General features: G+C 45.7%; 1 protein-coding gene across 1 annotated transcript in view; it reads right to left on the reverse strand.

Annotated features, from left to right (window-relative positions):
- The window catches only part of HIVEP3 (HIVEP zinc finger 3), a 66,869-nt gene extending 54,021 nt beyond the window's left edge, over positions 1-12,848 (reverse strand). The window contains exons 1-2 of the mRNA XM_050909864.1: positions 7,728-12,848; positions 3,467-3,612 (exon numbers count right to left, since the gene is read on the reverse strand). Of these exons, the coding sequence (XP_050765821.1) occupies positions 3,467-3,612; positions 7,728-12,848 (5,267 nt within the window). The remainder of the gene's footprint in view (positions 1-3,466; positions 3,613-7,727) is intronic.
- Positions 12,849-25,019: the final 12,171 nt, after the last annotated feature.

Consider the following 25,019-nt stretch of genomic DNA (forward strand, 5'->3'; position numbering starts at 1 on the left):
ACGGCACTTCTCCTGAAGCAGTGCTGGCCAGCTTGACCTTCAAAGATGATTTTCACTGCACAAAACCACCACAATATCCCTCAGGACAAGTCCAGTGGATATTTTTATTAGCTTCTGCAGGAGTACAAACATTGACCTGGCTGCTTAATGGCATGGTTCTCCCAAACACAACCTAACAAGACTGTGCAGTGTCCAGCCTGTGCATGGGATGTTAAACGACTCCCACCTCCTTTGCAGTCAAGTACATATGGGGTGTGCACGTGGGGTGTGGGGTGAACACTCATTGCAATGGAGGTATATCCAGTCTCATGAAATTTCAGGACTGCAAGTAAAAAGCCACTGCTGAAATTACATATGGAGTGATCTCAAGACTTGCTTTCTAAGAGGAATTTGTTCTTTAAACAGGAGCCCAACAGGAACCTCTGTGGATCCCATCTACAGTTAACTGTGGAAAAGTCAAGGAGGAACCATGCACATCCTTCCTGCGGTCCCCAAGAAACCAGAGACACAATACAAAGGGACTACAGGTCCTCTTCTTCACAGGAGGCCAAGCAAGGGAGGTAGGTGCTGAAATGGCTGGGTAACTCAACAGGAGCTGAACACCTCCACCACCCAGGTCCTCTTGACAGCCACAGTGGCCACTACTCCACATCCTGAGATGGCACCACAGGGGCCGACTGACATCCTTCATGGGAAGAGTGATGAGGGAAGAAACCGAGCCCGAGCACTTCCCAGGCCAGGCATTACTGAGCCTTGATCCTAAACCCAGGTATGAATATACCTCAAGGCTCAAGGAATCTGCAAGCTGCTGTTTCCAAAACACTTCCCAGTGGGTAAACACAAGAAAAGCAACCATCTGCTTTCATAGCTAGGGAGGAGACATCGTCAAATGAGAGAGACTTTGCAAGGGAAGCCAAGCTGCCCCGCACGCTCCGAGAGCCTCTGGTGGGTTCATCAGTTCGTTCCTTAAAAATGGGCAGTGGGTATGATGGAAGTATGAAATCTGGCTTTTCTGGTCTTCTCTGAGAGCCAAGAAATTTGATTCTAGCCAGCAGGCTGGACAGCAGCAGGGAAAGTGGCAGAGCTGGTTCTGGCAGTGCTATAAGCAATGTAGCAATGGGGGAAAGGCAGCTATGGGATTGGGGAAGCCAGAAGACTGTACAGAGGGAAAAGCAAGTGTTGAAAATGGCAGTGAGAAAGGCAAGAGCTCTAAAGAAATAAAAACTGAGGGGAAGAAGGAGCTAAAAGAGCTGCAGCAATTCACCTTTTGTGGGAACACTTGAATTTCTTTATAATCTCCCTCCTTGGTTGAGGCAAAAAGCATGTGATGGCTCCAAAAAATTTGAAACCAACTGCATCCCACTGGAAGGATGGGTCTAGCCAGCAGCAGACCATGTGAAACCAATAAATAAGGCGAAAAATGAGACAAGGAGGAAATTTTTATGGGGGGAAAAAAAAAAAGACAGTGAAATAATGTCTTGAGAATGGATGCGCTTTTCGTAAAACATTTTCAAGAGATGGCCAGGAAAGGGGTCTGATCCATTTAGTATCTTGCACAAAGCACTAGGCACCCTGCGGATTCATCTGCAGGCTTGTTCCTTCACTGCAAGAAAATAGCCTCGCAGACACAAGCTGCTGAGGCTGAACAATCTGACATCAGAAACCTTGTGGGAACTAGGCATGGACCACCAGGTATGCACCAAACACCTTGGGAGAACAGCCTGTCCTGCCTGACCTCTTAGCAGCGTGTATGCCATGTAATCTAGATATAAAATTTCTTTCTGCGACCTGGTGTGTTACATTAGTGCCTGTGCTTGGCATTAAACAGCTACTATATTCTGTCTCACATCCAGAAGGATGGCTGCCTTAAGTCAGTGCTACACAAACTTTAAAATAAAACATAGCATACGTTCAGGATGACTAATACGTTCCCTGATGCTGGCTTACACAGAACATGTTGGAAAAGTTGCTTTATTTTGTGTCTGTCGTTTAGAAAATGTGACTCTGCATCCGTTGTGCTGGGCTCAGGGACACAGCCTCCCCGCGTGAGCGCAGGGACATGGAGACGTGGCTCGTCTCAGTGGGGGAAGTCGGGGAGCAGCCAGCACCGAGCACCCTTGCATCGCTCCCCAAAAAACCTCCGCAGAGCTGTTCTGCGAGGGGCAGGGTGATTTTCATTCACGTTAACGCTGAGCTTCTTTAATCACTTCTGGGAAGGAGTCCAAGAGTCCCCCTGAAACGGCTGCAGCTCTGGGACAACCCAGTCGAGGGGAACGGAGGGTTCTCCTGGGCTTTAAGGCAATAAAACCTGGCGCTCAGTTAGTCCCATGGGTCTTATCTGCTACAGGAGGGTGATGGCAACATACTGAAGCCATCGTATTTCTCAGTCTGTTGCTTTCTTGCCATTCCCTGGCTCCCTCCCTAAATCACTTCAGGTCGTAACCATTACAGGGTGCCACCACTTTAGCTCTTTGCATTCACCACTCACTGCCGACATGTATCTAAACCTGAGCTGGGTGCATAGTGCCTACGTCTGGGTGAGAGGTGAGTTCTCCTGAACAAACAAGGTTTCCTTTCCCAAAGCACTATTTTACTCTTTTGGTTAGCTAGTTAGATCATCTGCTAATGAAATATTTTAAAATAAAAGCAAACTTCAACTGGTAACAGCAGAAAACCACAACCACTGACTAATTAAAGCCTTTTTCTAACACACAAAAAACAAGACCACCCAATGGCAAGACCAGAACCGATGAATCCTGCTAGGGATTTCTTACATCTCTTTGCCCCCCTCTGCAACACACAGGAAGGATGATCTTTAATTGTATTCCACAGACATGCTACTTATTAGCTGATCTTTTATTTTTTAAAAGATAAACAGTAGTATTAGACCAGTGCTGAATTACTAAAGAGTACTCTGAATTACCTGGAGCTGAGAATTTATACATCAAATTTAGATCTTGCATCCATTCTGGTTTGAGCTACTTTGGTTGGGTGGGATTAAAAGCACATAAATATAATCCTTCTTTTCTCCCCCACCCAAAACCCAGGCATCAGAAAAGATCTCCCCAGATCCTCCTTGTAATGGTAACAACCATTAGGAACATCATTTTCAGGAGAAGGCTCTGGAAAGATTTAGAAGATATGGAATACACCTCTGTCACATCAAAGACAGCTACAAGATTTATTCGTGCTCTTCAGCCGTCTTCGCTCAACCACCCGCTCAGAAAAGAGATTGAGGTGCTTGCTAACTTAAAGACAACTCAAAAAAAGAAAATTAATGCAGTCCGGAGTATCTACTGATCTCGAGGGCCAGGTTTTTACAGTGGCTGTAGAAAGTAAGCTGAAATCCAACTATATCTGGCCTTCTGCTCACCTCCACGTGGCACCTTCACTGACTTGCCATCATTGTTATCAGTAACTCCTATACAACTGTGACACGAAAAGAGAAATAAAATGAGACACTTACCCTCCTTCAAAGATCTTGATCCTGACTGGCTCCCCTCTTTTGGTTACAAGAGCCTCCTCTTCTGATTTTCCTCTTTTATCCTCTTCCTTCTCAGCTCTAGTTATATCTTTTCGACCTTCATTAGAAAGGAGCGAAGGCAAATGAACCTATCTCCCCAAAAGAGCAAAACAATCAATGATTACATACAAAATCACTCTAAGAAGACAGACACAGACCAAATAGCCTCAGAAAGAGCCAGCAACCTACCGCACATGCTGCTCCTGACAGCTAAGTGCAGTAATTAGGACATCCTCTTAACAAACAGGGCCTCTGCTTCTGGATTTTGAGCCCTGCTGCTTATGTCATATTTACTGTGACCGCTTACAAGTTTTTAAATCACCCTCTGCATATGGTGGCTCAATATTATCCAGCTCTTGCCAACTGGAAAACTGAGGCATAAAAAGAAGTGTCTTGGCTGGGGTCACTCTGAGCGTGTGGTGGAGCCATGGGTCTCTGTTCCCAAATCCACTGCTCTGTCCTTGGATAATCCTCTCTCTAATATATACATCTACAAAGGTCTAGAGAGGAGGCATCTGTAGAATTCATATATTTAACCTCAACGTTTGGGTTTCCCCCACATACACACACTCACACAAATTAGGACTTCAGCCATTTAAACTTGATATAAATCACTTGACAGTCAAAGCTCTCGGGTGATTTCCTTTCACCGAAACCCTGTTGCCAAGGGCACAGTACAGAGAAAGCCACAAAACCAATGGGAGAAAATAATCCTCAACCTCCCCAGATGTTCCCAGGGTAAAATTTGCTTTTTCACTGTTAAACTTGCCACCCCTTGTTTAGACCAAGGTTTAAGTCATGCACTCTCATCTCATCTAGCATGTTTAATGCTATTTGTTATAGTATATGGACCTAAACATTACAGCTGCCTCTCTAGCTCTATACGATACAAGAGAAGCTCTCCACATCCGGAATGAAACCTTGGGATGTTGCCCCCCCTACCACCTAACAGTACAAATAACAGGGGTCTCCAAACCTCTGAAAGAGAAAAGCAGATTGCCTTTCACCCAGCTTACTTTTTACGCAAGTGCAAGAATATCTTTGAAGTTCAATTGAATTACCCATATCCTCACTTTATATATAATTTATGGAAACAGACTGAAGGCATTTGAGAGACCAGGGTTATTAGAAGGATTTTGGCTTGAACGTAGCCAACAAACTGGCAGAAGTCTAAAGCAGAGCTGGTCACCCTTGACTCTTCACAGTTGCTGGAAAGAGTGGCAGCTCTCAAGGGTGATTCATCTGCCCTACCTTAGACATTTATCTTAAGGGGGGATGAATCACCCAAGAGGTGCCTCTTTGTCTCCCATGGTTATACAGGAAGCCAAAGAGTGACTAGCTCAAACTGAGACATGCAAAATTCAGTGGGATATAACCCAGCCTCCACAGCAGTATGCTGCTAGCACTACCATCAGATTCTCAGCAGGAGGAGGGATGGACTCACTAAAAAGTAGCTTTGCAAAACTGAGGTCAAACATTTCAAATTTGCCCAGTAATTTCAGGAGCACAGCTTAGAGCATTAAATGCACCCAGGACTGCTCTTTGCCCTTGGGGCCAGCTCACACAGATTAGCCCACATCCACACCGTCAGACCCACATACCCTTCCTAGATGCCTCCTGGGAATGGTCCCTGTTCTGTCCTATCTCCCTAAACGTGCCCAGGAATTGCTTGGGAGAGGGCTATCAGCCCAGGACAGAACAGTGCCAGGAACCAGTTTAACAATTTAACAGCAGAAATGGTCTCGAGCTGGTGTCTCTGGGCACGGAGACATCTGTGCTTGGAGGAAATCAGTGGCAGGAGACACACTGAGCACCTTCAAAATTAAACCTTGGCCATTAGGACCTCACCTCCTGATAGAGCTACACACTCGTAACAATGCTAGTGATAACCTTCCCAGTTCGGTTCCTTATTTACTGAGGAATACAAAACAATTGACTTTCTAGATGTAGCATGAGGTTTATTTATTGCAACTTTTGAAAGCACAAAACATAGACAGATGAAAGGCACCAGAGCGAGCCAAAATCATACAGTCACTACTATCCCCTTTTACAATCTTGTTTAATTTACAAAGTGTGCAAGCCCGATACAGTGTAATTAGCCATCCCTACATGCATGCTGGAGCCTACAGTCACTTCAGAATTGATCTGCTCAGTAAATCCCACCGGCAATTTAAAAACCAAGCCAAGTACGTAGACAGTATATACAGTACTACTGCTTGCTGGTAGCTTGCTGCATGCATAATTGTACAAAATATTAGAGCTGTTTTACATTTTCTGTTGTGTTGACTGACAACTCACAGTTACATAAAGAAGAAAATATTTAAGGGAAATAGCTAGAGCAGAGTTAACTGAAGGTTGAACTTTCAACCTTTGATTGATGCTACTGCTACGCAGCTCCTGTTAATCGCATCCTCCTGAGTAACCAGCAACGCTACTTCCTAATCTGTGCCAGTCATAGGTATTTTAAAAACTAAACTGAGGATTTCACTCCCACTGTTCATCTAATCAAAAATTATTTCTCTGCTTGGCATGAGGTCGATTTATCTCCATTGAAATTAACATAATTTCTGCAAACTGCACTCCTTTAAGCAGCAGGTATTAATATTAGATTTAGGCTATACCATTTTCTAGGTGAATTTGGCAGGACAAACTCTTACTTTTGCAAATTGTACCATGAAAACCTTAACTTTCACCACCAGTCAGCTTATAGGGTTTTGTCTAAAAGGTTTTTGAGTCTTTTGAGCAAATGCATGCAGTGAAATATGTATTTTGATGACTAAGGGCTGAACCATTCCTGTCTAGAGCTTAACCTTTAACTTCAGGGTATGAGGGTCTCGTATTTCTGAAACACACACTTGGTGTGCATTTTAGCACCATGTCAAAGAGCAAAGCTCGGAGGAGCACAGGCACTTCTATTAGAGAACGAAATCAAGGATGGTATGACACCGTTCAGATAAAATCCTTTGAAAAAGAGTGCATCAATATCAAGCATTAGTGTGGTTATTGCACTGCACAGGTAATTATCTGCCCCTATGTCCCTAGAAATTCTGTCTTTTGGATTTCTGCAGAAGAATGATGGAAATGCTGAATAGAAATAAAGATTTATTGAATCAAAGTGACTCTACTGTGTATTTTAAGACATATTTATAAGCAGCAGCTGCAGCAGCGATTATGATAAATTTAATATTCAGAGTTCATTTCATGATACAGAAATAAAATGAATAATCCATCGATATAAATTGACTTGAGATGAATATCAAATTGCAAAATCTTTAGAGCAATTCTGTTTGCTAATCTACATGAACATGCTCTGGATTAAAGGGATCTGTATGGTTCAGCATTAACCAAGAGGGGAAAAGTCTGGCCTCAAAATGAGATACATAACACTAGGCAGCTACCAGAAGTGTCTTAAAGACTTCTGTGCCCATATGGCCAATGCCTTTGGTGAGCTCTGCCCCTGTGAAGCCGTTTGCTTTGCTCCCCTTAACTCTAAAGACCAGGTGTAAAATATCCTTAGATACCTGGAAAAGCAGGTAGACAGCTAAGGACATTAGCTAAATGGACCAAACGACACGGATGTTTTAACAAGATTCCATGTCTAGCCTACTGAGGCACTTTTATAAATGTCACTGTATGCCTTTACGCTTCTTTGGGGGCCTAAATACACTTGCAAATCTCCCTTTAATATTTTTAAATACTTTTAAGCATGCCTCTCCATGTTCATTAATGTGAGATCAGTAGATGCACAACCAGACAGAATCCCATTTCCCCAAGGTAATCCTTTTTCATTTATAACATGCAAAATGTAGGGAATTATAACAGCATTTATAAAAAAAAAAAAAGTTGTAAAGCTATTTGAAATATCAAGACAAATGCAAATCAGGTCTAATCCTTTGTGCTTGAACAGTGGCAGTTCATGGTGCGGTGGTGATTCCTACATGCTCTTTTGATTACAAGGCAAGTAGAAACTGGAGAACAGAAATATGGCACATTGCCTTGGAGCAGGCTTGCCTTTTTTTTTTTTTTTTTATTACAGTGGGTTTTAGCTTCTTCATTCTAAAAGTTTCACTGAGAACAAGTGCTTACCAAACTGAGAGAGGGATGAATAAACTCCTATTAAACTAAGAATAGCAATTCCCCGTCCCTCGTCCCCCTCTTCCCATGTATCCAAATGGATGAGGAGAAATATATAGGATTGCATTACCTCTGTCATTTTTGGCTTCCTGGAGCTGGACGGGACAAGCCTGCCTGCCTCTGGACGTGGAGCAGTAGCCATGGTGTAGGTTTCCTTGCTCACCTTCTGCTTGGACCTCAGGAGGGACAGGGCTGCTTTAGTGGATATACCTGGAAGGTTAGGATTATACAAGCTAATACACCAGCTGGCATACACTGAAGACCGTCGATCAACTTGCTGGATATGATTTGGCTTTATGTAGTTTAAATAGCACCAACTGACATTAGTGGTTGTGTGGAGACTGGGGAACTGAAGTACCTTCTTCGTATCTGTACCTTCTCGAGACTTCATTGCACTATGAGTGACCTCAGACAGAGGTGCAGGGCTTGGAGGGTTTGGTGGAGACTGCTCCACCAGTTCTTTGGAGTCTTCTTTCTTCACGGGTTGCAAAGGTGCCTTGCTGAGGAACTGCTTGCCAGCTGGCTGCTTATACTCTTCCAGTGCCTCAAAACTTGGAGAACCTGAATGGGACACAGCTTGCTGCAAAGTACTTGGGATTTCCTTTGGCTCTGACTCCTCCAAGGACAAACTAGGTGGTGTTTCAACCTCGACCCTGCCTTGGCTTTCTGCAAGAAAGTGAGATTTATCCTGCTTTTTCCCTTCCTCCGTTGCACTGGGCGGCTTCACCACTTCCAACTTCTCTTCTGCTTCAGACACTTCCTCCTCTTTCACTCTCTTCTGCTGTTGTGTTTCCATTGTCAGCTCCAAACTACCAGCTGGAGAGAGCATCCTTTTGCTTCCACCAACTGTTGATGGGCCTCCTTCCAGTCCAAGGACGCTGTCTGATGGGGATGTGAGTGGCATATAGCCTTTTCGTTCTGGTAAGGGTAAGGGCACTCTCAGATACGGGCTCTGGAAAATGCTTCTTTGATCCTCTGTGATCATCTGTGCCAGATCGAAACCTAGTCCATGAACATCAGCGCTACAGACCAAGGTACCCTTGGGTTGGCGATCGTCAAATTTTGGGAGGACAATAGAAGAGGAACTGCACTGGGACTGAGTGACCAGAATCTGGGAAAGCGTTGTGTACATCGCACTCCCATAGGACGGCATATTTGTCTGTATGCGAACAGGGACAACAAGCGACACCATTGGGTCTGACCGCGTAGGAACAACGAGCTGAGATGCGGATACAGACACTGAAGGACTTGTTGTGCAGGTCAGAGGGTGTAACCTGCTGTCCGAGCCATATTCTGTGCACGGGGAAAGACTGGAGGCTCCTGCTGCTGGGAATAAACTGGATTTGATCTGCGGTAAATGTCCACCAGCTTCACCTGGCAACTGGAGAGCAAACTGAGACTGAAGAGGCAGAAAAAAGGCTGAAGGGATCGGTGAGGAGCCAGGGTAATGCACCGGCAGGAATGAAGTATGCTGCCTGAACGGCACCTCGGCAGGGTGAGACATTAGCGGAGGAGCGATATGAAGCGGGCCTGGGTGGATGAGCGTTTGCGGGAGAGGCAGTGGTGGGGTCTGAAATATGGAAGGAGGAATCTGAGGCATGGTGAACTGAGCAGAGAGGATGTCAGACATAGTGTGTGCGGCGAAGAGCTCTGCAGACTGCCCTGGCTGTGGCAGGAGATGCTGGTAGGGAAAGATAGAAACTTGTGGGGACATGAACTGCTTTTCATGCAGCGTTAGCTGTGGTACGGGATGATGAAACACTTGCAGAGCTTCTGTGTATGGCTGGGTATATGCTGGCTGAGGGCTGTCTTTTGGCTGACTCTTTTCACTTGGGTAAGTACCATGAGAGGGCAAAGGGGATGAAGATGTCGGCTGATGGGGCAAACTTGTCGAAGGAGATTTACTTGAAGAAGGAATTGGATCTTCTGTCTCTGGCCGGCCTGTTGGGGCTGAGTCTGGCTCATGCTCTGGGTGCCTAGTGAGGGATGCTTGCCTAACTAGAAAGCATTTCCTTCTCTCCTGTGGAGCCGAGGATGCTGAGGGGCTGGAGGTTGAGGCAGGAGTGGACGACAAGCTCCCGTAGTCAAATGATTTACTGCGGGTCTCTGACATCTGGGAAGGATGGGATACATTCGGTGTCTGCTCAGAAGCAGATCTCCGCATTTCCCTGGAATGATGATGGTGGCTTGGTACCATCAACATATGTGAGCCAACACCAGGAGGCTTTGGGTGCGATTCAGAGGGCTGGCTAGTTGACTCTGACTTGCTATGATCTTCACGATCAAACGAGACAGAGTGGCTGGAGCCGTGGGATATGCTGCTTTCCTGACTTGGGCTTCGGGTGAGAGAGACTGATTCAAAACTGGACTCTCCAGAGGACTGAGCCATTTCCGCGAGCCGCAGCCTCTTCTTTTTTGGTGGGAGTTTCTCTGCAGGGAGCTGAGAAAGGGTCTGGCTCCTCTGTGGCCACTGAAATTCCTCCGTTTTCTCTGGCTCTTTCGGAGGAGGCTCTGGCTCCATTTCTGGTCTGTCAGGCTCTTCTGTGACCAGAATCTCTGGGACCTGGATGTTGGGCTGGCGTACCAGCTTGGGCTGCAGGGAGTGAGGCGGTCGGCTGTGCTGGGGTGTCGACTGAGATGAGTACTGCGACAAGGGTTTGTCTTCTCCTTCCAAGCTGCTCACCTGCTCGATAGAGTCAGACTTCTCAAAGGAGCTTGTATGCTGGATGACGGAGATCTCCTTTGAGGTTGTTCTTCTCTCTTTGCCCTCCGTACTCGAAGCCGGTTTGGTATTCCTGGAATGAAAGCTGGCGCTGACATCAGAAGGTGCGGATTTACCCGGATCTGCTGGTGACTTAACGGATTCACGGGTTAGGTTTAAAGCGACATCGGATGATGCCGGGTTTGCAAACTGAGTCCCTGGCCCAGTACTGGAGGAGGGAGTGTCAGACAACTCGAAAGCTGGAGGCTCCTCATCGTCACCGAGACTCTTTTCCTTTCGTCTTTTTCGGAGCGGGGTGAGCTCCAAGCTGCTCCCTAGTTTGTAATGCATCATCTGGGGCCACGTATCAGGATCTCCAACACTTTTCTCAGTCTCTGAAGAGGTATGGGAAGTGGAAGAACGAGGCTTTGAGAGCTGCAGTTCTGAACAGTAGTATTTCTTATGAGCTTCATAATTGTCCCTTTTCTTATACCGAGCACCACATATGTTACACTCATACATGAACCCTTTAACTTTCGGACCCTTCCGTGACTTTTTGGTAAGATCGCTTTCCTTGGTTTCAGGCTCCTCGGGAGGTTTGGAAACAGTTTCTTTGCTTGCAGAGCTAACCTCCTCTGAGACATATTCTACTCCCAAAGGTAGCTCAATAGCTGGTTGTCGTTTTAGCATTCGAGGATGGGAAGAAAACGCTTGACTGCGGCTTAAGACTTCAGGCTCCATGATGTGATCATCAAATGAATAGCTACCTCTAAAGGTATGTGGGGAGCTTATAGTGCATGCAGCAGAAGGCATTGAGTGGCTTCTTAGGAGAGGCACTGTCTCTGTGGCACTGTGGGATTGCTGAAGTGACAACAATGATTGTTCGGGCTTAATTTTTTCACCATGGGATGTCAACACTTTCGATGCATCCAACTGGCTACTGGAACCAGACTTGATATCAAACTGAAATGGTTCTCTATATACACCAGACTTTGGAGATTCAATGCTGCTACGTCTAGATAAAGAGCTTCTTCTAGGCTTAACGCTATCTATTTCACTGGTATCTACAACAGCTTCATTAATTGTAATTAGCTTAGTAATGTGTTCAATAACCTGTGTTCTAGGCACAGATAACGGTACCATACTAGGTTTCTCTTCGGTAGACAGATGCGGAAACCCCTGGGTTGTGTTTGCAGCTAACGCTGCAGTCCTTTGTCCAATTCTACCACATTTCCCAAAAATAATTTCTGCATAAGATTTTGCGTTAGTATTTGGTGGGCTGATCTGCTGCTCTGCACTTTCTGATCTTGAGAAGTAGCCTGACTCGGTACTCCCTTTGCTCCCGGGGCTCAGGAAAGCTTGTTCATCTATGACCTTCTTCCGTTCGCTTAAGCGGAGTGCAAGCTTCTGCTTTATAGTATGGGTATCTTCAGATTTATGGGTCAGAGCATGGTCTGACGATGGCTCCACAAACTGAGTGCTGTCCTCAAGAGACTGAGACATACTGGAATGAGACAATGAACACCGGTCGTGGCTGGAGCCCTGGCTCCCTCCACTCAGCAAACTACTGGACAACAGGGTGTGCTTCTGCCTGGGTGAGAGCTCTACCGAATGGCCCGACATTGCACCCGTTTCCTCCTCCGAATCTGTGCTTTCTCCTTCTGTTGGCTCTTCGAAGTCCTCCCCGCCAATCCTTTCCATTTCCAAGCTCGATGGATACATCTCCGCTCCAATCCCTGAGGCCAGCCCAGCTTTTATTCGATGAGCATGAGATTTCCTATGTTTATACAAATTGCTCTTAGTCTTAAAAGAAAAGCCACATGGAATGCAAGGGTAGGGCCTCTCACCCGTGTGTGACCTGATATGTTTTTGGAGCACACTTGGCTTCGCACAAGGCCTGCTGCAGTACTGGCAAATATATTTGCCTGGCTTCTGAGGTTTCTTTTCTTTCTTGTGCACTTCCTCAGCTTGTTTTAAGGAAACCTGCGAAGGGCGGGGGATGTAGACCTTTTGAACGGACGGCATGTCCTCTCCAGGAATGATCGGTGAATGGGAAGGTAAGAGCTGGCCGTGGTGAGAGTGAAGCCCAGGTGATGAAAAGGAGCCAGAGGGACCTGGTCTTACTGGATCAACTAGCTGCCATGTGGGACCTTCAAGGACATGCTCTGGTTTCCCAGGAGACATAAATGCTGGTGACAGTGCGTGCTGCTGAAGCTGTGAAACGTGGGGAGGATGTTCAAAAGAGGAAGGCTTAGGTTGCTTCTGATGTCCAGTCTTCTCCTGAGACTCCTCTCTTGGAATCGGCAAAGAACCAGAAAAGTGCTGCTGCGATATGATATCTCGGAGAGGGGTTCCTTGCGAAGAAGCAGAGCTGCCCTGGTACGTAGCTGCGGATGAAATACTGGCTTGGAAAGCCTCTCCTTTGGGAAGCCTCTTTCTTGGACTTTCCTCAGCCTTTTTTGTGCTCTTCTGGCTTTGTTCAGGATCCATGACCTTAAAAGGGTCTTTGAATGCTATTTTGGGAAGGTTTTGGCAGGCTTCATTTACGAATAATAAAGGTCTCTTCTGTAGATTCCCTGTTTTGCCTGCATTTGCTACAAAGCTGGAGCCGCCAGGAGATGGTTGTTGATTTAAGATTTTACTAAAGTGTCACTAGTTGCTATTTGATTCAAAAAAAAAAAATGTTTCAAGGTCAATAAAGTTCACATTGGTAACACATGACAAACTACTTCAAAGAGAGAAAACTTTCCAAAACTTTTAGTCCAAATATTTTCCTTGTGAACTTGGTTAAGGCTTTAAACCTTGCCATTTTATTTCAGTTGACAGTGGCAAGCCTTCAAAGTCAAGATGCAACCCACAATGTGTCTCTTGTTTGTTATGCAAACGTTTGAAAACTTGAGACTTTAGTGCTCATCTCATAATGATCTTTTTTTCCTGTGCAAGGAAAATAACACTGAACGGTGTATGTCCCCCTGTGTCTTCCTTCTGTTCCACTTTTGAGTTCAAAAGCCTTGGAAAAGTATTTCCCACATTTCTGTAATTACATCCAAAAGAAAACAAACAGAAAAAATTACTTTAGCATTTGTATTTAAGCAATTAAATGCTGCTACTTCTATAGAGGATAACAGTAAATATTTTGCACAAAAGTAATTCAGAATAACTGATTGAATGTCTACCATTCACGAGACATTACTTTTAATGGTAATCTAAACATAAATTGTACTAAGTCCAACCTCAGGGACTCATGCTCAGGTTAACGCACGCATAACCTGGCTCTGTAGCAGTAACCAAGGACAGTAACTTGAAACATGGACAGTTTTGAAAAATGTATTAAAATGGTTTCAAACTTGAATTCTTTCTAATCTCCTGCAAACATTTATGGTTTTACAACTTTTATAATTATATTTCCCTTCCAAACAGACTACACAGTAAAGCTGACTAAATACATAGCACTGCCTAATGTAGCATATACATTCACTGACAAATAAAAAGCAAATCTTTTCTGCATAAAATCCGCTCTTAAGCTTGCAATAATCTTCAGTGTCATTTGCAACAATAGCAGGTAAAGAGAAAGCACACACACTCTTTTACTGAAATGTTGCCTCTTTAATTTCCTGCCTTTTGTTACCAAACAACGGTGCAAATCCAACTTCTATAGCATGCATGTATTTCATACAGGCAGGATGTCGAAATTGGCTGTCTGTAAAGGGGAACCCTTCTTACAATGAATTTGAATGGGAGGCTCTATTAAACCTACCACCCTTGTCAGCAAATACAGCTATTAATGAGACACTCGGGGAGGAAATACTCTGATTCCACTGAAATAAGACAGCATCACCAAGAGATGGAATGAAAATGGACAGGATACTCCTAAGGAAAATAAGGATGGTGCTTTTTAAGTGAAGCAAATTGATACATGTAATTTACAATGAGAAAAAAACTATTTTCCTTCTTTACGAAGCTATTTGCCTTAGGGCGCAGTGCCTTGCTATGACAGAATTGCATTGGTTTAATTATGGGAAATTGCTCAAAGCCCTGCTGCTTTGATCCTGCCCCATGCAGGGGGAGGGTGCGTGGATGGGGCTGAAGTGCAAACCTGGCAAAAAAGGGAAGCACAAGGGACTGAGATTTTAGCTGCACAATTGCCCAACTTCATCTTGAGGAGCAACAGTGAAGAGCCAGCAGAATAGGTTAGTTGTGTTCAACATGAAGTCCTCCAAGGATTACCCACTCCTTATTCATTCCTACAACCCTGTGGACTCTCCACATTCAATGAGAAAAGAGAGACATGGAGTGCAAGGTAACTTAGTTTAATTTAGCAGAATCTAAAGATACGGTAACACCCTAGGACACATCATGACCAACTAGACTTTACAAAAGTGGTTAAAAACTCTCTGTTCTTTGGACAGGATTGATTTCACCTAACCTTAGATGGCCAAAAGTCAGGGTTCAAGTCCTTAGACATAACTCCCTATACTGTCACTGAGAGAGGCAGGTGCCAATGAGGGACCCAACGGCGGCAGTGCATCCCACATTAAGGTCTCAGTTCAGTGAGATTGATTGCCCTGAGATGTCATCTCTTATTGATTGGATTAGCGGCTTACTTGGCCAGCTGTGACACCCACATCTTAGGTAAATGTACAGAAAATCAGTCCTATCCTTAAACTTCACCTTCCTTTTCCCCAAATATAGATTCTGCTCCCCTCCAGCATGAGCTTCACATCTTCCCAGGACCTGCAGAGCACCTGCACTTGCCCCAACTTGCTAAGAATGGTGCCTTATGTTTATGGGCTCATTGCTACGAGGAGTAATTAATTACATTTTGAAACCCCTTTTTAGAGAGTGCTGGCTCCTCGATGCTGACTAACACCGACCGTGGTCTGGGCTAGACTTAGAGCACTGTACTTACAGCACAGGACTTACTCAAGATCAAAGATAGTTGTGGAGATGATTTATCATGTTGATTTTTGCCCAAGATGCTGTTCTTTGCCCCACTCATGACACACAGAGCGTATTAACTTGGTAGAAGTGGATTTAAGCAGAGACTTTTTCAGCAAGCACAAAGTGAACACTGCCTCCCACAAGCTCAAGCACTCACATTTAAGAACTGCCAACTCAAGAATGCCTGAAAAACATTTTAATACTGTGTTTTCTCCTATAGGCTCCATATCCACTCCTAAGTGTATAATAATTAGGGTTGTGAGGAAGCGTCCTGAGATGACTCAATATCATTCCAAATGTTCAGATCATCCTCAGCCTCCTCTGATGAACACATGGGCCCCAGCTGATTTTGTTAGGATCTCTGCACAAAAGTTAACATTTAAAGAATTGGTCAACAAACAATCACACCTGCTGCCTACAGCAGCGAGCACAGCCATTCTGGGGCAATTCAGGCTACTTTCTACATATTTTCTCCATTACTGGAAATGGCCCCTGGAATTGCAATGGCAGAAGATAATTCTCCTAGCTGGATGCAGTTACTCCAGATTGATACCTCTCCAAGGCAAATTCAACAGTGCAAAATAAAGTGGCAGAAATAACAAAGTCCACCTAGCTAAAAATTGTAGGAGGGTTTCTCCCCTGTGAACTTAGGGGCATGGTAGAAGAAGGGAATGAGAGCTTCCAAAAAGCTGCTTGCAGATGCCTAACACTGCTCTGCCCAGCTCAGATACAACATAAAGTAGCTAAGGAGTGTCTCACTGCATTACATCAGATAAGAGATCTTGCTCCCACTGCTCTCTCTTTTGCCCGATGCATCCCTCCAGCTGGCAGAGAGGAGGGGGCTGGCGCGGGTTAGCCCTCCACAGAGTTCCTCTGCACACAGACAGCTTCCTACTGGCTCCTTCTGGAAACGCAATGGGACTAACGCGGGTGGGAAAACCTGCTCTTTTTTTTCTTCCTCATTTTCCTTCCAGTTTCTATTCTCTTTACCTCGGTCAAAATCTATCTTCAGACTTCAGCCTTTTAATATTCATTACGCTTTCCCAATTCTCCCATTTTTTCTCAGAAAAGGTACATCTTTTGCTTTTACTTTCATCTTTGCCTCCTCATGACCTGAGTAGCTTCTTCTCTCTGTCATGTGTTATGCCTCTACTATTTTTGCTTATCACTTTCACTTAGCATGTATTCTGCACTGCGCGCTCTGTAGAACAGCACAACAGCAGCTAACGCAGAGCAAGGCAGTGCATGGCATTGGCACAACTTCAGCAAATCTTTAAGAAAAAAGTCACATGGATTTTATGGCACATGGTTTCCAGCTGCTAACATTGCATGTCTGTGGCCAAATCCAAAGTACAGGCACTAAAACTGGGGATTCCAGCTATTATTTCCATTCAAATATAATTTCTTAGGGTTTTACTTGAAATGCAATGGAGTGAACGTGAACAGAAATGCCTGTTTCATTCGCCATGACAGAAACAAAGACTGCCACCCTGATGAAACAAATCAATGACAAAATTCCTTCTGATTTTAATGGGACCAGAATTTTACCCTAAAGCCTGAGATAAAATGCTTAGAAGTGCTCTTTTAGAAAGTCACAGTTGTTGGTATTTTGAATTACCTTATTATGGCTGAAATGAATTCCTGCAAAGAGGCCCAGGCACACAGTCTCTTCCAATCAAACCTCACCTGAGTCCTCCTAAAGGGTTTGAAGGAAGAGCTAACCAGTGTCAAGCCTTAGGTTGGTCCCTCTGTGCCTGGGACTATCACCACATATATGCAGCCATGCATCCAAACAAGCTTTTTACCATTGGATTTGGGATTGAGACCCCCCCCATAAGTGGGAAGAGAAATGCTGCAGGCTGCACTTGATACCTGAGCTCCAGGTGGGAACACCACTGAAAAGACATTTGAAGGCATCAGGCCTTTCTCTACGTTGTGGTTGGCCTCCAGAATTCATTCCTTTCAAGTGACACGTGGAAAACTGCAGTGCTTGGCTTTCTGTTGCTTGCCTTTTGTTTCCAGGACACTGAAACATCTCGTTACAGTGGATTCTTAAAGCCCCGTTGGTGGCAAAACTCTGCTGTTTGCAATACTCAAGCAGATGGAAGGATTTTCTCTGCTGTTTGGTCCTGTCCCAGCCAGATCGAGATCCAGTGTGATTAGTGGGAAGCTTTTACAACTCTGCCTTTTCTATACTATTCCAACTATAACAGCATTTTCTTCTATACACCAAATTTTAGCCTGTTTTTAAAGATGGCAGGCTTATGTGAGAATGCCTGGTGTGCTACTAGAAAATCCGCCTGTTTATTCCTCATGATAACTTTTAAGCCATTTGGCCAATTTTAACCAAATTTAACCCTTGACCAACATATCTGACATATGTTAAATATATTTTAAAATCTTACGAGTTTTGTGAAAGTGAGTGAACAAGGCAAAGCACAAGTTCCTATTTCTGCTCCGCTGAGGGACAGGTACAGCTCCCTTCTTACTGGCAGCCACTAAAATGTCCTGTCTACGGAAAAGCCACATTCAGCATTTACTCCTTTTTAATTTACAGATGAATCAATCTGGAGAGACACATCTGTGGGAAACCAGATGCCTTTTTTCAGTAGCTCACAATGTTCCTCAGTTCTTAGAAAAAAACTGCAAGTCCACGCTTTATAGAAGCAGATAAGGTGATAGGCAAAGAACAGGGTGGTAGGGCACTCTGCTACCTGGAGACCATGGTCTTTGCAACTAGATCCCAAATGTAGCTTTGAACGAAAGGGCAGATGCCACCTTAGACATTCAAAGTGATTTATGACTGAGAGGGATTTACAATGCAAACAGTGGGCAGCAGTAGTAGATCTCCTGTCATTACCTCTTGTAACTACAGTCAGTAATATAAAATGCTACTGCAGCACTGGGAGGACTCGCCAGGCAAAAGTTTCTCGAATATATTGAAGAAAAAGCAAAGTAAAGCAGACAAACAGAAAAGAAAGTCCTGGTCCCAGATTGAGTCCACTGCAAAGGGCAGTGCACACATCCAGGATAAATCACTAGGGAAAAAACAGAGATTACTTACAGTGGACTTGGTAGTCTGTAATTTTGACGATGTCTCTCTTTTGTTTGCCCACGATTTAATTCAGTCTGTAAAAGAAACAGCACGTTGAAATCATAATGCGTGTATATTAAAATGCCATCTCAGCAGTGAGCATGCAGGACTTACATCAGGTGCCCTGATGGAGAGGATTGCTTGGTAACCGAAACAGTACACAAACTCAGTCCCAACAGCTGGAGAAGCCCTTGGTGACTGCATTCACCTCCTTCAGCATGATTACCCTGATGGTGACGTGCACGCTCATAGAAAACACATCACCATGGGGTATTTCTCCTCCTGGACGAGGCTGCAAGGGAAACCACAGCCTGGCTGGTGTCAGCCACAGGCAGATGCAGTGCAGATGAGAAAAAAGCTCCACACCCTGGCACGGATTTCAGGTCTGCTCAGATATTGAGTATTCAGATCAGCACGCAGGTGCTGCAGCCCTTCCTCCAAAGCTCGTATTTAGTCCTGAGTTTTGCATTTAGACCACCTTTAGCTTTAAGTAAACCATTCAGTTCCTCCATACTTACCTTCCACAAAGCTCCTAACACGATTGAATTGATCTGCACATGGGTCAAGTTTAGATGAAGGAAAGTGACTTTCCAAAACAAGATCAACTTTAAAAAACGACCCTGAGTATGGACTGTGCTCCGAGTGTACTTTACACGCAAAGAAAAAGACATTTCCTTCACAGACAACAAGCATCGCAATTCCACAGGAGTATGTATAGTTCCTCCAAGCTGATGTCCCCATCACAAATCCTATGTCCACTGGCACCTGTGCGACCCACTCTGCAGCAGAGGGGTTTGAACCTGACACCAGAGCTCAGCTCAGAGAATAACACATCAGGACTAAACACCTCTCTCTTCCTTTCCTACGTGGTCACAGCATTTCTGAACCACTGAAGGAACAAAGGGTGGCAGCACATATTGCTTACTAAAGCACCTCCAGAACACAATTCTGATTGCACAGAAACCCTGGTTTTCATAAGCAGTTTAAGGTCTCTCAGGCTTTGTGACGAATTTATGAAAGCTTCAAGGGGCTTCATGTTCAGAGACAGTAACTCCTTCCACAACTGGCTGCTTCAGGACAATCTGACTTTATGGCTCACGTGCCAAATATTCCCAAAGTTTTGAGCTTCACTCCTGCCACCTTCTTCAACCTGCCTTCAACCCCAGCTTACTGTCACCTTGTCTTTTTATCAAATTGTGTCCAATTCTGGACTGCACCTTCCTTATCACTCCAGCCTCCTGCTACCACAGACCTGATCATGCTAGTCAGATCTCCGCCTCCCTATCCTTTTCCTCCCCCTGAAAACACAGTGCTGCAAGCCCTGGTGCCACCTCCTTGTGCCAATACCAGCTGTGTAAAGATGAGGTTGCAGCAGGAAGCCACCTCACCAGCCCACTTCTCCAGACAGCAGAACCCTTGGGCATGTGCCAGGACATCCCGATGGACACATGCACCTCTGTACACAGACACTAATTCTGTCCAGACAGTTAGGGACATACAAACACCTAAAGAAGAATGAGTTTGGAAACTAAACACTTTGGCAAGAAGCCTCCTCTCACCTGAGGAGCATGCCCAACCACAGCCATGAGAAAAAGGTCATTTTTTCATCACTTAGGTTTTCATTCCAGTTTTGCCATCCAGACTCCCATAATCTGTAAGTTCAGGAAGAACAAGCAGCGGATGGATGGCACCGCAGTGCCTGAATGCAGCCATGTCTCCTCCCAAAACCCAAGCTCAAAGTGGAAACAAGTTTGGTGAAGTGTCATAAATTCCATTTGAACCTTGCAGCCACCACAAACCCTGGCACAAGGAGCCCTCGTTTGGCTGGGAAGAGGGCTGAAATTCCGCCTCCCTTGGGGCCATGCCTCCTAAAATCCAGCCAAGTCTCATACAACAACTCAAACCACTTAAATCCTGTTGGTATCTGCAATCAGCTGGTGCCTCCATGCTGTGTTATGAATGCAGCATCCATAAGAGAAGAGGTGCTCCCTGCACCGTCGTGAAGCACGTGGTGATGAAATGCAAGACTTGACTCTCCTGCCCCTTAGGAAGCTGGATCCCACGTCCCATGTCCCAAGTTACTGTCCCAGCCCATCACCAGCGTGGTGTATTTTGTCTTTCCAGATAGGGCTGTCCCATGCTGCAGCCAGGAGCACAGCGGTCAGGAGTCAAAGAGAGGAGAAACAAATGGGACCTTTACCCTGCAGCTGTGTGTGACGGTGGAGAGAGAAGCATGCCCTGGGTCCTGCTCCCACCTTCAGCCCAGCGCTCAGAGTTGTGCTCTGTGGGTGAAGAGCCATGAGCTGGACAGACTCATTGCTGAACTTCATGCACGAGGAGACCATGGGGTCACACAGGTTTGGACCCAGCAATCAGCTATTTCCACAAGCCACAATTTATCCACCTCCGAGTCCCAATGATGTGCTCAGTGTCACATACCACGAGCAGCTTACATGCTAAGAAAGGAAAGAGGGGATGCGCTCACAGGCGGAGGTGAGATGGATGTGAGCAAAGTGGGGCAGATGCACATGGGCACCGCTGCAGGAAGAGATGTACAGCAGCAGTTAATGCTGATGGGCTCTGCAAAAGCTCCTAACGTCCCCTTGCCCGTCTCTAGTGCATACAGCATCGTCATGTCCATGGTGCCTGCTCTGGGCAGCCAGTCCTCAGGCCACCCCAAGTAAGAAATCGCCCAAACCACTGCCAACAATGGCATCATGCCAATTATGAGAGCAGTTTCTAGACTGAAGGGGGTAAGAAGCTGTGGGGCTCTTCAGTCCTTCTCCCCTCTTCCCCAAGGGGCCACGAACAAGCAGCGCTCCTCTTTCCTCTCCAACATCTGCTTCTGCTGGAGAAAGGAGGACTCTGCTTTAGCGGGAGCTGAAGTTCTTCTGAGCGGACGTATGGGGCCAATGTGGGGCAAGCACAGCCCCGTGCATGGGGGCAAGGGGACCTCCATGCTGACCCCCAGCTCACCTTCCCCCCATGCTCTGGGGCAAATGCTGCTTCCCTAAGTGGGTACAGCTGATTGAAAAAGTAGTGACAGAAAGAAAAAGCGCATCCTCTATTGCTCAGAGCAACCCTTGGGACTGGCAAAAGATCGCTCCCTCTGTGCTCCTCCGGCTCGATGATAAAACGAGTGTATCCGTATGAAGTGTGAATATCGCTCAGGCAGTTCACCTCCATCCACAGCCCCCTCCCCTCTAACCCTGCTTCCAGCTGGTGTCCCACACCGTACTTACCCCACCGCATGCCCCCGGTCTGCTGGCAGAGCCAGGCAAGGAGGCAGCGGGAAAGGCAAAGCAGGGAGGAGAAGGGACAAGAGCCGCAGGGGGAAAGGCTGCAGGCATGAAAGGGCTGCCCAGCGCTGTCGGTGAGGATGAGTGTACAATTACAAAGGTACGGGGATGGCTGTCCCGGGGAAGCACCCGCCACGGCGCAGGCGAGCAGGAAGGGCAGCACAGCGGGAGGCTGGATGTGCTCCCCAGGGGAAGCCGCTTGCTTGACGCGTCTGAACTTCGCCGCTGCCTGACCTGCTCGGCGCATTCAAACCCTGCCCGGCTGAAATGCACCTGCCAGATCTCCCTTCTATCCAGGGGCAGACGCACAGAGCAAGTTTTATTCTTTCTCGGTGGCAGCTGATTGTTAGAAAATAAATAAATTTTTCTTTTTTTTTTTTAGGAAGCAGCAGCTTTTTGTTTTAAATCTACAAACTCAGGCATCTACCAACATGATTCACATGTTTGATTCTTAAACCAATTTCACACGTGCAACGTCTGCCGAATTGCTGTGGGCTTGCCGAGGGGAGAAGGCAATCCAGTGCTAAATTCAAGTGACTTGGGTTCAATTCCCACTTCGGTTACACATTTCCTGTGTGAAACTGGGCAAGTCATATCATCTACGGTCCGCGTTAGTCCCCATTTCTAAAACGGGGATACTTCCTTATTTCACAGATGTGTTGTGAGTCATCCATTAATGTCTGTGAGGCCCTCGGATACTACGGGAAGGGAGAGACCCACAGAGATAAACAGGGATCCATATAACTAGAAACAGACAGGAAGACATCCAGGAGACTTTCTCTGCTCATTAAGAAGTCTAGGAGTGAATGCTGCTCTTATTAACTTTTACTTATACCCCACACGGTTTCAGCAACTTCCCTTCTCACCTCTCCACCTTTTCACAAGGAAAGCAGACAAACAAAAGCAACTCTGCATTTTGCCAGCAAGGCATGTGCAAAGGGTTAATCTATTTTCATAACTTAAAACAGTTTTTCCAGAAAAGCATTCGAGTCGGAACAGAGTAATTATTGCAAAATCTGCATATTTTAGAGCTAAATATTCCCAGAAATATCACCATTGAAACTAGAGGAAAAAAAAGGAACAAGCCCTGTGCAGCCTGGTGAGCATCACCACCAGAAAGCCAGAGATGGAGCAAGGGTCTCTGCACCATGAACTCAGATATGGCAAACAGCAGCTGAGAGCTCCCTTCCTCCTGGTCACACTCACAAAACGCAGAAGACACAGCAGTTTCATCCTACCTTAGAGGCCAATACTCAGCTCTGCCCCATCCAGTGCAAACCTTTGGCACAGTTTTAAGGCAGACCCAGCTCTTGCACACAGCCTTGCATGTGCCGCCTGGACCAGCTCACGGCTGCTCCATTTCCATCATTAAGTGCAACTGGGATTTGAAGTCAGGCTCCTGCAGACAGGAAGGGCATGCCAATATACCACTCTTATATTCCAGCGGGTTTGTTGGGGTTTTTTTATATTTGTAATGAAACTAATCCTGTTTTCTTGCAAACAAAACTCAAGAAAACCAAGTTCTCTCGCAATGTTTAAGATGACCCTCAAGAACCATTCAACGCTTGTGACTGTGAAGAGGGATTATGTGCATCACCATCACATCTCCTCCAGAGGATTGTAAAAATCTCTGCTGCTTTCACTTCGCACACGTTCATTGGTGCAAGAAAGTCATTAGTAAACTAATATTTTGAAACTACTACTGCATAATGATTCTGTCAAAATTCATCTGAATTGAACACTCCAGACCTGCCAAACCAAGAGTGGGAAGCCAGCTATTGGTGAGATGGTGATCCTTTCCAAGGTAATGTGTCTTGCATACAGCTAAAGCAGTAATTGCCTTTCCCCGATAATATGTTCTCCTTGCTGAGACTTATGGTTAAACTCATGTATTGAGAAGCCTTCCAAAACGTTTCTACATAGTTTCAAACCACAGGAGTGAAAAAAAAGAAAGGGACAACTACAGTTCAGATGGAGTTTATGATTTCTGCTCAATCTCATAATTGCAGGGTGAATCAGTAGGGAACGAGGTTTTAGTCAATACCACAGTCCCCGGTCTCATGGCCAGCAAGCTTTGTAGAGAACAGCTGAAAATGGTTTCCCTTGACCCTCCCCTGACTTATTGATGAACCTTGCCTCAGCGACTGCCTTGCCTTTCTTCCATGGATGCACACAGCCATGTCTGGACAGTCTTGCTGAGTGCAAGAGTTGCTGCACACTGGCTTCTCACTTCTCCATTTGCCTTGTGCAAAAGCCGACCAGCCGATGGATAGTGGAGGTATAAGGCAAAACCCAGGCAGATACAGGGAGTGTCCCAGATTACTTTCCTGTGTGAGAAGCAGAATCTTGCTTCAAGATGAAGCTCTCTGTTCTGCAGAGAGCACACAGAAAGCCTAGAGGCTGAGATGGAGTGAGGTCCTTCCATGTCACTGGCCCTCAGGGTCACAAAATTGATCCTGGCTCCTTTTATTTACTGGTATAAGAGTAGCCTCAGTTGCTCCGAAGTTGGAAAGTGGAGGTTTGTATCTGCAGCTAGTCACTACCCTGCTTCACCTGCCCTGAGGAACTGACTCCTCTCACTGTCTGGTGAGCTCAAGGGTTGGGACGGAGCAGAAGGAAGTGCACTACAGGAGGCTGAACAAAGACAGATGAACCACAATGGAGGTCAGGCTGCCAAAATGTTGAGAAACAGATAACAGGCCAACTTTCAGACATCATATGCAATGCTGTCTCATAGCATGGGGCTCCAGTTTGAAAAGAAGAGTAAGCAGCCGCTGGGACGAAGAGGGGGTCCCAGCCAGACCCACTGCACCCTTGCAGCCAGGTTGGTCTGCAGACCTGCAGCAAGTCAGAGAGAGCACAGGCCATGAAGTTGCCGTTTTGCATGCGTAGGAGTCTGGGTTTACTGCACACATCTTGTCAAGCCCTATGCAAATACATACCAGACCCAGAACCCCGCCGCGCTGCGGGCGGAGTGCATCATCTGTATTTGAGAACCAAAATTAATATCACAGTAACACAGCAGTGATTTTAGCATTCAATGTGAAAAATGGACCCCAAATCATCTACCAAAATGGAAACAAGTTTGTCCCAGCATTTTTCATATTGTGTTTTACCCTGCAATGATACACAGCAGGTCCCAGGTCCTGGCTCCTACTCACACATCTGGACTGTGCTGTCCATAAGGGACCAATTTGGAACCTCGTCTTTCATTGACTTCAGGAGAACAATTAATGGAGTAAGGGGTTACCCAGCAGGCAAGCCTGCAGCTACATAAATTAGATGGTCAGTTAATCACTATGCAAAACAGTACTGAATGACAGAAGA

This window comes from Gymnogyps californianus, chromosome 22 (assembly GCF_018139145.2).
Source record: "Gymnogyps californianus isolate 813 chromosome 22, ASM1813914v2, whole genome shotgun sequence".
Taxonomy (NCBI): Eukaryota; Metazoa; Chordata; class Aves; order Accipitriformes; family Cathartidae; genus Gymnogyps; species Gymnogyps californianus.